This window comes from Nymphaea colorata, chromosome 2 (assembly GCF_008831285.2).
Source record: "Nymphaea colorata isolate Beijing-Zhang1983 chromosome 2, ASM883128v2, whole genome shotgun sequence".
Lineage (NCBI taxonomy): Eukaryota > Viridiplantae > Streptophyta > Magnoliopsida > Nymphaeales > Nymphaeaceae > Nymphaea > Nymphaea colorata.
In genome coordinates, this window is record NC_045139.1 from 34,034,797 (window position 1) to 34,047,768 (window position 12,972).

Consider the following 12,972-nt stretch of genomic DNA (forward strand, 5'->3'; position numbering starts at 1 on the left):
ATCTCGCTGCTGATTTCCCTCTTATTCTTGCTATCTTAATTCGTTTTGGCAGTGTTATGGGTACTTTGGTTGCAAAGTGGATGCAAAAAGTTGTTGCCCTGCTTCGTGGTTCATTCCTCGGACAGAATGGCTTTTTCTGAGAGGTCGAAATTGTGGAATTCTGGAATTTAAATTCTTACTGTTTATAACATGGGATTTGCATTGTCACACAATTTTGTTTTTGAATATGGAGACTCATTCTTGAATCAAAGCTCCTGAATTACGATTCTACTTTAAGGGGTAAAATTATGATTCTAGAATTTTGGACTTTTTTGTCTCTTTTTAGGCCACATGTAATGATGATTGTGATTCATCAGTTATAGAATTTTGATTCATGTTTTAGCAAACACGTCATTTCCAATTTTGGAATCAAAGTTCTGGATTATCAAACTCAACTGGAAGCTAAAACTTGAAGTAGAATTCCGTTTCTACAATTTTAATTTTAGAATCAAAATTCAAAGCCATGAAATACCCCCTCAACGTATAGATTGTCGTATTTGTTGTGAAGTTTATTTTTTGGCCCTTAGGTTTTCGATTGCATGGATTTTACAGATTGCCTTATTTCTGCCTTCTTGAATGCACTAGATAGTTCTAGCATTGGAATACACTAGAGAGTTCGTGTCCATGATTTTTTCTATGTTCATAAAGAAAAACAATGTTTAATTATTTCTTTATCAGCCAAAGGGTAATGTCATGCCGAGCATCTCTTCCACCTCTGTCTTAGGTTATAAAGAGGTGTAAATTTTTCATTTATTTCTTACTTTCTGCATGAATAATGATTTCAACATTCTTTTTTTAGGATTCTGTGGAGAAACAGAAGAGGAACATCTGGAAACTTTGAGCCTTCTGAAGGCTGTAGGATATCTCTATAGCAAAAAATTCGAACAAGCCACTTCCTTCTCAAATGATAAAGGCCTATCAAGAGAGCAAATGACAAAACCATATAAATCCTCCTTAATTTTTGTTAAGATCAAGCACAAGCCTAAACTTTGTGAGGGTATATTTCTTGAAGACAAAGAAAGAGGATTCAGATTTAGATATGATTTTTAGTTGTTCATATTCAAATCTGAATTCAAATTGAATATGTTAATTTACAAAAAGATGGATATGATTAAGGATATATTTAATTCAAATCCGATACATTGACATCAACATAAAGAGCTGCTGAGCTGCACTTCTCCACTTGCAGCTAGGGATTCAAACGGTCTGGACTTGAATCGGATTCTGTCTTGTCCAAATTTGCTCAACTGGATTTCATGTAATTAAATTTGGATTTAGAATTCACACTCGAATTCGGAATATACTTTGAAGACGAACTTGAATCCTAGTACTACAACATTCGGCACCTGCCATATATAATTATGTAGAATCTCTATCAAAAGATGCCGAGCTTGAATCAAAATCGGCTATTTAGCTGCATTTGGAAACGAATGATGAATGCTCTATTTTCAGACTTCTCTCACAAGATCCAGTCAAGAGGGCCTAAATTTAGACCATGATGGAATAACTATCTCATTTTAATTCGGCGAAGTGAGAAGAGGTTGTTATCGAGAAACTCTCTGGGAGGAGGAGCAGTCCGGCGTTTGGTTTTGGATAATCCGGAAGTTCCCCAAGATGTCAGCGGTCGTCCCAATCTCCGCCTCCTCTTCTCAATTCTCCGCCCGGAGCTCCTCCTCTGTCCTTCCCTTCTCCCAATTCCATGGACTCAGCAGCTCGCCTACCAGGCTCGACTCTGCCGCCTCTTCCACCAAGTATTCCCTCTTCCACCAAGTCTCTCGCCAGCTCCAGACCGCCACCGGAAAAGGCTGCCGCCCTGTTGTCGCCATGGCTGGTACCGGAAAGGTTCGCGCCATGTCTGTCCTTTTGCTAATTTTCTATTCTTCGTTTTTTGATTTCTTTAGTTCCGAAAATGCGAGCCTTTCTAGGCTCAATGACTAGTCGCATTGCTAAAAATTGTACGTCGAATGCGTTTTCTGCGCTTAGATGTTCCTTTCGGCCTTGTCCGATCGTTTTGACCAGTGAATATCTGAATCGTCTGCTGAATCTATAGGTCTAAACGTTAACTGATCAAGCTAAGCATGGTTTGGGTTTCCATAGCGTTGTTGAAATGATTTTCTGTTCTAGATTTATCGCATTAGTTCAATAATTCAATTATATGCGCTATTGGTTTGTACTTCGTTTCTGATCAGTGATCTGCTTGCATTACTCTATTCAAGCAGATACTTAGAATTGTTTCACCAGCCAGTTGGATTGTTGGTAGTCATCCTTTTTCTACTTCCTTCTCACTAATCTGGTGCAGGAACTTATTGACGCTTACATTTTCAGTTGCTGTTTTGGTATGTTAATTTCATGAATATTGGGTTCCTGATCTTTGTAGCCGGCTTGGCGTCTGTGGATTTTCTGGTTCTTATTGTTGATTGCTGCGTGCTTGCATGGAACTTTTGTAGCGTTCCACGACAATTGAAACAAAAAACAAACTAATCTTATCTGCTTCTTGATTATATTTCCTGTTTTAAATTCATACTCAAGCATTCAAATATTTTTCAGATCAATGTCTTAGTTTTTGATCTCTGAACACATATCGTGCTTGTATACACTACCCATTCTAATTCATTTTCTTCGCTTATCCTTTTTTTGCAGTTTTTCGTTGGAGGCAATTGGAAATGCGTAAGATTTCAGGAGTTATGCCCTTCTGTGTTCATTTAATTAATTTCTTTGGACTCTATCTTTAATGTGACTGTAAGTAAATGCGAGAAAGCTAGCTTTTCAAATGCTAGAAAGTAAAAACATTCATTTGTTATCTTTCGGTGCTGTAGCAATATATGTTAAGAAACCTGGTTTGGGATTAATTGTGGTTGGAACTTATGGCTCATCTAATCTAAGTGTGATGGCCTTATGAAAGATTAGCTGACCCTGTCCCTGCAGACTGTTCTGAAGAACTTCTTCTCATACCCTTTCTTGCCAAGAAATGCTAAATAACATAGACTCTTCAAAAATGTAGCTGCGCCAGGTCGTGTGGGTGTAGCTCTCATGCAGCAATGGACAATATGCTTTTTTTTTTCTTAAATAATTGTTGCCATCATAAGTTGTTAATTATTAATTTTGCTATATATATATAGTAAAATTAATAATTAACAAATATATATATATATATATATATAGATATAGATATGTATATATATATACTCGGAACCTGTTTTTTTGAAAAATGCTACACCTCACACCCTGCACCCGTTTGACATAGGAAGAATGATATGTCGAAGAGGCATTAATTGTGTATTTTTTTCCCCAAGTGCTTGTTTACAGTTTACTCAGTAGCTGCACTCTGTTCAATCTATGAATGAATAGTTACTTGTGCTTTAAATAAGTGTGTGCATGAACTCGCTGCTTTGTACTTTTATAGTTTTGAATCCTAATGACATCAGCCACATGCCTTCTTTGGCCGTTGACACTTGCTTCTTATTGCCTCCTTTTCTTACACTAATTCAATGTTATAATGCTACCTTAAATGTCTAATTTGGACATGTGGGTCTTCTATTTGGGTTCTTGTTTGGGTGAAGGAAATTATTGCACCTATAAAAGTTTTATGATTGAGTTGATCATCATGGTCTTGTTTAAGATTTTCGGTCTAGTAGTCTTAAAAAGTGGTTAAAGAAGCAGATTTCTTGATCCAATCTTGTCAGTGAAGGCAATGAAGAAGCAGAAGTTATATTTGTTTATGAATGTGATATCATGGCTGTAAGAGAATGTCAGAAGAATTAAAAGAACACTGGTGAAGATATTCTTATTCAAGGCACTCCACACACATGATAGTCTTTTGAGATAAGATGGGATGGGCCATTCTCTTGTTAGAATTTACAGTTTATCTTAGATTTCTTATATATATATATATATATATATCTATACTTTCATATGTCATATATCCTTGGCCTTGGTTGCTTGATATATGGTTGTGTATATTTTTATGTATATGTATGCATAGGTCTCTTATGTATTCTTCTTTTCCTTTTTATGTATTTTTGTGTTTCTTTTTATTTTTCTTTTTTATTTGTAAAATGGAGAAGAACTAGCTGTTGGACCAGCTTCCAACGGCTAGAAATCTAGCTGTTGGAGCTGGCCCAACAGCCATCTCCCTCTTCCTCTTTTCTGTTTTTTGTGCTATAAACATGGGACGATTGTCCCTTGTTTTGGCAGGCTTTAAGGCATGTTTTTCTGTAGTATCTCAAGGTTCAGCAATACAAGTTTATGCACCTCTAGTTTGAGGTTTTTCTTGTGTGTTCTCTTGGTGAGGCTGGTGCCTCAAGCTTGTGATATTGAAGGATCTCTGTCAACTGGTCCAGCTCTGGTTTACATCTTTTTCCTTGGAATTTGAAGGTACTGCCTTGCAGAAACAGTGGCACACTGGTACACTGTGGAAGCTAAAGGTCGTTTGACAGCTGGAATACTTTGAGTGTGTTCCATAAATCTACCCTACAAATTGGGGTAGATTCATGAAACACTAGTCCTAGTGTTTCATGAATCTGTCCCAATCTTTACGGCAGATTCATGGAACACTCACAAAAACAAACCCTCAGCGGATATGAAAAAACATTCCATGTCTTTACATGTGGTGTTAGGACAATTTTAGTTCTTGTTTCTCAATCATATGAGCATCAGAAGATCATTTTTTTTCTATTGGTGCCCGTGCATCTCTTAATTATGCTGTTTCATCATGATGTACAATTCCAAAAGGCAGATTTTTTGGTTTATAAATTTGTCATATACCATTTTATGGGTACCATGTGCATAGGGCACAGATTCTATAATTTTTTCTTCTTTTGTTTTCAATTCTTTGACCATCTCTAATTCCAAATGCATATTGACTGTGGTGGCTTGTTCCTTATTTTGTTTAACTGGACCTTTTTTCCATTCAGAATGGGACAAAAGATTCTATCGGCAAGCTTATTGCTGACCTGAACAGTGCTAAAATTGAGGATGATGTTGGTACGTCATGATGCCACTTTTTTGTTCTTTACAACTTTTATAGTGCTGAAAACTTTCATTGATGTTATTACTTGGTTGTTTATCATGCTAGTGGTTCTTATTTTTTTCATAATTAATAATATATTAAAATCGTTTTGATCGAAGATTATCTAAGTTTTTCTGCTTTAGTAACTGAGAAATTTTTTTTAGTCATGTTAGAGATAGATTAGCTATTTGCTGAAGCCTGTTTATATCATAACTTTATGTTGTAGAGTGTACATAAACTTTATGTTGTAGAGCGAAGTATGTTTGGACGCCCATTTATTGAAAAATTGAACGTATCTACCTTAATTTAGTTCTTTCAATCCTCTCAACTTATTTCATTGCCATTGCATATAAGCCTAATCTGAGTGGGTCTCAAATGTGTGAAATGTCTTGGAAACAGACCATTTTTTTCTACTTTATGAGGATCACATTTTTCATGATTTACACTCTTCTTCAGATCTCATTGATGTTAATTGGGCATGTCAAGTATTCATTTTTATTTTTGCAATTATATACAGATTTTTTTCTTCGACCACAATTCTGATTCTCCAACTGTCAAATACAAATTGTTAGAGATATGAATTATGAACTCTGATACATGGGTGCGCCTGTGCACCTGAAGTGTCGGTGTCGACTCGCCTGGACATGGGTGCAGGTACGGACATGCCTCCGACACTTCAGGTGCACAGGCGCACCCGTGTATTGCTGTATCTGTAAATATATGTTCAATATACAACATAGAATTTATGTATTCAATGCATTACAATATAATTGTATGCACTGGGTTGGATTGTAATCTTAATGAATGCATTTTTCCCATATTGTGTATGTGCAACTGTGCATATAATATATATATATTATATATCGGCCAGCCGTACCCGTGATTTTGAAATTTGTCCGCACTGGTACCCCTACCTGAACCCACACCCGTACCCACGTGACATAAAGTACGAAGTAATTAAAACATCTAGATTATGTTCATTGCATAAAGCATTTTTCAGGAAATAAGCTGTTGGCTTTTACATGTGCGCTGTGTTACATGGGTACTTCCAAAAGGATGCTGAGCCTGAACCCATATGAACACTGATTTGAACATTGATGATTCATGGGTATATCAGACCATGTTCAGTTCTAATCTTGTGAACCCGCATATAACCTGTTCATTATGCATACTAGTTATCAATTATCATTTGTTTTGAGGCATGCAAAGCTTTGTTTTTTCAGGAATTTACATTTGCATGCCGCGTACCGACATCTGCATTGTTGCCTGGATATGCTATGCACATTGTATCCCTATAGCCCCAGTACAGTAGCTGATCATAGTTTACAAGTTTCTTCGGTGGATCTTACATCAAAATGATGCTGTGGATCCTTTCTTTGCAATTTGCATAATAAAATTTACTTCCAAATGGAACCTTGTTAAAAACATGTCAAATATTTGGTTTGAGTAATTTATTGGAAACAGCCTCGTCTAGCCTCTTTACATAAAGCATATCAATCTCTGGATATTTACTGGTTGAATGATGTGAATTCAACTTAAGAACACAGATATGGTCATCTTATTACAAGTTTATCTGACATATACAAACAAAAGATCAAAGTGGCCTTGTCCTTTCTGCCTTGTTAACAAAGATAAAATTTGGCTTCTGATTTCCAATATATTTCTTGTGTCATATTTCGATCTAATTGGTAACCACAGAAAATTTTATGCTGCAGATGTTGTTGTTGCACCTCCTTTTGTATACGTTGACCAGGTGAAGAATTCATTGACTGATCGTATTGACATATCTGCCCAAAATTCTTGGGTCAGTAAAGGAGGTGCCTTCACTGGAGAAATTAGGTACTTTTTTTTATTACTGTACTTCTTAAAACAAGCAGCTTTTTAACTCATTCCATATCATGACTTGGGGTGCATCATTGTTTTCTCTTTAATCTTGGTTTGCCAGATAAGGTCTATCACCATTTCTCTTACAACAATGCTGCTATTTTGCCTATACAATGTCACCCATTGGTCTGTAATGACATGTAATGTTGCATCACATAGACAAGGAAATGCACAACAGGACACACTTCGCATATCATAGGACCTCTGTAATGATAAGATATGGAGACATAATTGTAAACTATATATAAGCTGTACTTGTGTTGCTCACATGTATGTTTGTTTGTTAGGGCCTTTAAAGGAAATGGATTCTTGCAAGTTATGAGATGAACATGTGGATTCATTTCATTGTTCTAAGTTTCTAACCTTTCCTTTCTTTATGTTATAGATGTCATTTTGAAGTTTTTTTATTTTGTTTGTGCCTGAGGCAGAATAAGTGATTTTAGCATTAAACGCCACAACTTGGTCCTAAACATAGTGATGCCTCTCTTTCCTTGGGAGGTTCCAGGTTTATTTAAGATGAGGGATTTCTTGTCCCCGCTACATTCTTTCAAATTCTAAAACCTCGGTTAAATCCAAATAGAATCCAGTGTTAAGTGATTGCTAAACTCTTGATTCTACCAATGTACAAAAATAAGCATTTCTACCTTCTCAACTATAACACAAGTATGAAACTCTTTCCGCTCCTTGCCTTTGGCATCTTCTGAACTTCAGAAATGCCTTACGTCTCAATTAGTCTAGGCATACAAATCAGTAAAGCTTGATTTATTTACTTGCAGTTTTTGGCCGACTGTCTTATTTGTTTTACTGCTGATTATATGCATCTTATCCATCTGTTGTCTTCCATGCAGTGCTGAACAGTTAAAAGATGTTGGCTGCAAATGGGTTATCTTGGGCCATTCTGAAAGGAGACACATAATTGGTGAAGATGATGAGGTAGTCACTTCAATAGTATTTTGTATGTGTATCTGTTATGAAAGAGTTGTGCTATATTATGCTGTATGACTGCTGTTATACTGATTATAACTTTTGGTTGTAGTTTATTGGAAGCAAAGCAGTTTATGCCTTGAGCCAAAATCTCAAAGTGATTGCTTGCATTGGTGAGTTGCTGGAAGAAAGAGAAGCAGGCAAAACATTTGACATCTGTTTTGGACAATTGAAAGCTTTTGCAGGTGCCTACTCTCTTCTTTTTTCAAATCTTGAACCCAGCGAACATTCCATCTGAAAGTTTCATTTGACTCAATTGGCACATCCATAAATTCAGACAAGGTATCCAGCTGGGCTGATATAGTGATTGCTTATGAGCCCGTTTGGGCCATTGGCACGGGTAAAGTTGCTACCCCTCAGCAAGCACAGGAGGTCCATGCAGCAGTTCGTGATTGGCTGAAGAAAAATGTCTCGGCTGATGTTGCTTCAGCAACCCGAATTATCTATGGAGGTATTACATTTTTTTTTTGGGCTGCATCGGGTTAAGCAACTCAATTATATGATGCAACACGAGATGAAAGCACCTAATTAGAAAGTAATTGTTCCATTTGTTGGATATATGAAACACATTGTCACAAATAGCGTTTCTGGGTACAAAACGGTGAGGCTTTTCTCGGGTATAATACGACAAAGTTGTTTTTCTCAGGAAAATCTCGGCAAATTTTAAAAAAATTAAAAATTGAAATTAAATTTGAAAACAAAAATCCAGTAAATAAAAATGTAAAAAATGTGAAAAAACGCAAAAAATGGGAATAGAACGTGTTTTTGTCATATTTTTCTTGTTTTGGTGAAAAACATGCTTTTTTCCCCTCTTTCGGCTGACCCTTTTTTTTTTTTTGCTTTTTTCGAATAAAATATGGAGTTGGTTTATAGCAGTCACATTTCCTGAGTGGAAGTCATCTGTTTCTAGACGAGATTTTCCTGACATTTCTTGAGAAAAGCTGCTTTGCAAAAAAATACTCAAGAAAAACCTGGTCGATAAAAACTTGATAACAATATTTGTGGCTGTGGATAACATTAATATAGAATTAGAGCCTTGAGATCAGGTGTTTTCAGTCCTCCTAATTGTTATTCCAGACCTCTTTGTCAGTGTGATCAGCACCGCTTCTTGAAGTGGTAATAGCATGACCAGTTACGTTTCCATTTCAAGAGATATATTATATAGTTTATATTTGAGATTTTATGCCATTCATAAATAGACATGATTTTTGTGGTCCATCTCACTGAAGATCTCTCCTCAGTCGGGTTGCTTATCCTGGCTTGACTTGCCTGCTACCCTACTCAAGGTTAGTCAAATGCACCATAAGCAATCAGTGTTATTACTCGTGTCATCTGGTACAACTTGATGTCTATATGGCAAATGTTTAGGTCGGATATGTGAACATTATGAAGATAGCTTTTCTTTTTGAACTTGACTTAACCAGGATCAAGTATTTTTTTATGTTAATAGGCTTGAAAAGGGGACAGATACAGAAAGTATGTTAGCTAAGTTTAGCTGCCCAGGCTTGGGTTCGCTATGTTTTTCTTTAATGCCAGCCATTTTAGGTTGATATGAGACTTCCCACGACCTATAAAAACTCACTTTAGTAACAGTCCATGCTTGACATGGTTCAATACCCAACCCAATAAGTTCTTCAAAAGTTCTTGCATTGGTAGCTTGTCTTAATGAACTAATCGGCATGGTAAGAGTCTGGAAGTTAGTCGAGCTACTCAAAAGTAGCAGTCACAAAAAGGGCTATTACACAATATATATGAGCAGATATTCCATGCATATTCTTTTGGAGCAACCATGTTAATGGTTTAATATTGAGCTGGAAACTTTTCAAGAAAATTTTAGTTAAATTCTGTTTTGGTTTCTATGTGCTGTAGTCATGATTTTGTGGCATCTGATCTTCTGTTTAGACCTCATGCTGACCTGTGATGTTTCTTATGATGAACATTGGCCTGGCAGGTTCTGTTAATGGCAGCAACTGTGTGGAGCTTGCAAAGCAGGAAGACATTGATGGATTTCTTGTTGGCGGTGCTTCCCTGAAGGTAAATATGCCATATTCATTGAATATACTGTGTGAAAGCTTGCTACTGACAGATTTTAAATGTCCGTAATCATGCACTAGTTTATTGCTAAATTAAACCTCTAAAATTCCATTAAGTGCTTCTTTAAATAATGCAACGTGGTATCACTTTTGAGCTCATGTGCCCATGGTGATAAGTTGCCCTTTTGCATTTAAAATGTAATTGCATTTCCGTTTTGGCTGGTCTGCTTGCCTGAATATTAAGCTTTAAATATGGTTTTACCAAGAATTTCATCTATAGATCCACTTACATGAAAGAGGAATAACAGAGGTCCGATTTTGATAATTTTCAGATGGGTGAAATAAATATTGTGTGGTGCTACATGTATTTGCACGGGACCTCCCTTTTCTTGCGTTCCTGTAATTTCTGTCAAACCATAAATGCCTTTGGTGGATGTATACTGGATTGTCTCCATTGGAGTGTTTACGATTCATTCAAAAGGAGAATTGATAAAAGAACCACATTAAGGCTGTTATGACCTGCCAAATAAGAACACAATTCATGACAGTGCCCTAACGGGGCCATAAATCAAAATAGATTTGTTAGTGTGGCAGTGCTTTCAATAAATAGAAGTAAAAAAATTACATTTTAATTTCATTTATGACCCTCATATTAAGCTGATGAAATTTAATGAACTAACTTTGTTCATGATTCATAATCTAAAAGACAAGAAAGGATGTGCTTCCATCATTTTTTTAAAAAAAATTTTTATGAATGCTGTTTTTCCTCTTGAATTATGTGAATTGTGAATACTTTAAAAAGTCTCCTTTACAGTTGGTATTAGAGTAGGCGACTGATGTTCTTAAAGAGTAAAACATGCTTTTCATTTGAACGCCATCTTCTCCTTTTTCATATCATTCAATATATTGGCGAGTTTTTTCTTTTGCACAGGGCATTATTTTCAAGTTTTATCAGTTGGGTGTTTTGCAAAAGACTTAATCATTGTATTATCTAACCATATTGAGGTAGCGTCTTTTGTAAGTTGTCTGATAGTTATGTGTCAAAATCCTAGTAAGCTTCTCTCATCCTTATGAGCTTCTTCCCCATACCAACTCATTCATGATAAAAAATCTTGGTTGATTCGTTGATGTTTTAAATTGGGCTTCTGGCTTGTCTGCATGCAAGTTCTGTTATCATGGAGTCCTGATGTTCCACAGTAATTTTCATCTAATTTGTAGCATAGGGTTAACTATTGGTAAAGCATCTTAATTTTTTTGGGAAGCAAACAAAAGTGGTAATGTATGCCAAATATATGCTAGAGAATGCCTTTGCTTCTTTTTTTTTTTTTTGTTATCTTTAATCGTTAATGATGTCTTGGTTATGTTTCCAGTCATCCTCAAGGGTAACCTTTTGCTTCTTAGTCATCGCCAGAGCACAGAAGCATTTGGAATTTTATAATTTCCCATGGCAAATTTATCATTGGTTCATTTTCATAGAGGAATCAGATGGTTCTCAAGTCTTTCCAGTCAATTGTAGCTGATGGACTGGAGCCATCTGTTTTGCATTTAAGTAGTCGGGTGATTTTTTAAGGAAACTTTATAAAAATGTGGCATGTCATCTGATTACACCTTAAGCAACTTGCTCCAGTGCACAGTTGCAGGTTGTTTTCATGTTATCAATTGAAGCCTTAGGCTTTGGTCTTTCAAACGATAAATAATGATGGCTTGTTTTCATTACAGGGTCCAGAATTTGCTACCATAATTAATTCGGTGACTTCAAAGAGGGTTGCTGCCTGAGGCATTTTCAGCAAGCTCTTGAAAATTCGCGCTAGAAAATAAGTGTCTGTACACATTTCCCTTGATGTTTTCGTACAGGAAATCGAATGCATGAAATTTCGATTTCCTGTTGAATGATGCTAGCAATTTTGTAACAGTAGTTAAATTCTCAGAATCATGATGTTGTGAAAGTGCATGGCTGAGTTTCTAAATAATCCAGAGTAAATTCTTTATGGTTGAAGGGTGGTCATTAGATGCTTTCTGTTCATATTCCACGATTCAAGCATGGGGGCTCTACAAAAAAGCGCCACTTATTGCGCGAAAGTTTGTAACGTGGATGTCGAGATAGACATCCGTTTATAGTACAGTGTCTACGTTCATGTAAAATATATAAGAGAACGTAGAGGTAAATGCCTTTTATTGGTATTTTCTGATAAATTTTCCGGCCCATCTATTTCCGGGAAAAGTTTGCTGGGGGTTCCCCGAAATTTATTGCCAAAGAAAATATATCTGTAACCACGGACCCGTCAGCTTACAAAATCTATAGACGAAAAGGGTCCCAGATTCTATCACGACTTTTCCATTCACAAAAAGGATTTTCTTTAGAGGGGACTGGTCGTCAACACCATGCCACCAACTCTAGTGTGCAAGACCTCCATAAATCTTATGGCAGCTCTAAAACAATGTACATTTCTTGCAGCTCTAAAACTACTTTAACGAGAGCTACAACTACAGTCATGGCCATTTCAAAATGCTTTAATTAGATGATATCTCGGCCATTTGATTGTAAACATTTTAAGGAGTATAGCATAGCCCCTCAAAGGAGGCTTTATTTCAATTCATGTGGGTCACGTGGGTGCTACTCTTCTACCATTACGACGGTTAGTCAATCTGAAGGCAGTCCTGCTATCCACCTAGGTCTCGATGCAACCCAAAAGGCAAAGAGAATTGGAGGAACCTTTTGAGTTTTTCATGTTAGCCAAAATTACTAACAAGCCGTTCAAGTTGGGCTTGTACAACAAGGGAGCCGAACCAGACTCATTTAAGGTCGTGTCATTTGATTCACACACATATATATATATATATATACCTTGTACAACAAGGGAGCCGAACCAGCTCGTGTCATTTGATTCACACACATATATATATATATATATATATATATATATATATATATATATATATATAAAAAAGCTCAATATCGAGTTTAAATGAGTCAAGCTCGTGTAACTAGACTCATTTGGAACTCAACTTTTAACTTGAACTCGA

The 12,972-nt window shown here is 36.3% G+C and overlaps 1 protein-coding gene across 1 annotated transcript; it reads left to right on the top strand.

The window, feature by feature from the left end:
- The first annotated feature begins 1,470 nt into the window (after positions 1–1,470).
- LOC116248995 (triosephosphate isomerase, chloroplastic-like) lies at positions 1,471–11,944 on the top strand. The gene is made up of 9 exons (XM_031622077.2): positions 1,471–1,881; positions 2,680–2,706; positions 4,953–5,022; positions 6,763–6,886; positions 7,780–7,864; positions 7,968–8,100; positions 8,193–8,366; positions 9,867–9,949; positions 11,668–11,944. The coding sequence occupies exons 1-9, from the start codon at positions 1,654–1,656 to the stop codon at positions 11,722–11,724; spliced, it is 981 nt and encodes a 326-aa protein (XP_031477937.1). The 5' UTR covers positions 1,471–1,653; the 3' UTR covers positions 11,725–11,944.
- Positions 11,945–12,972: the final 1,028 nt, after the last annotated feature.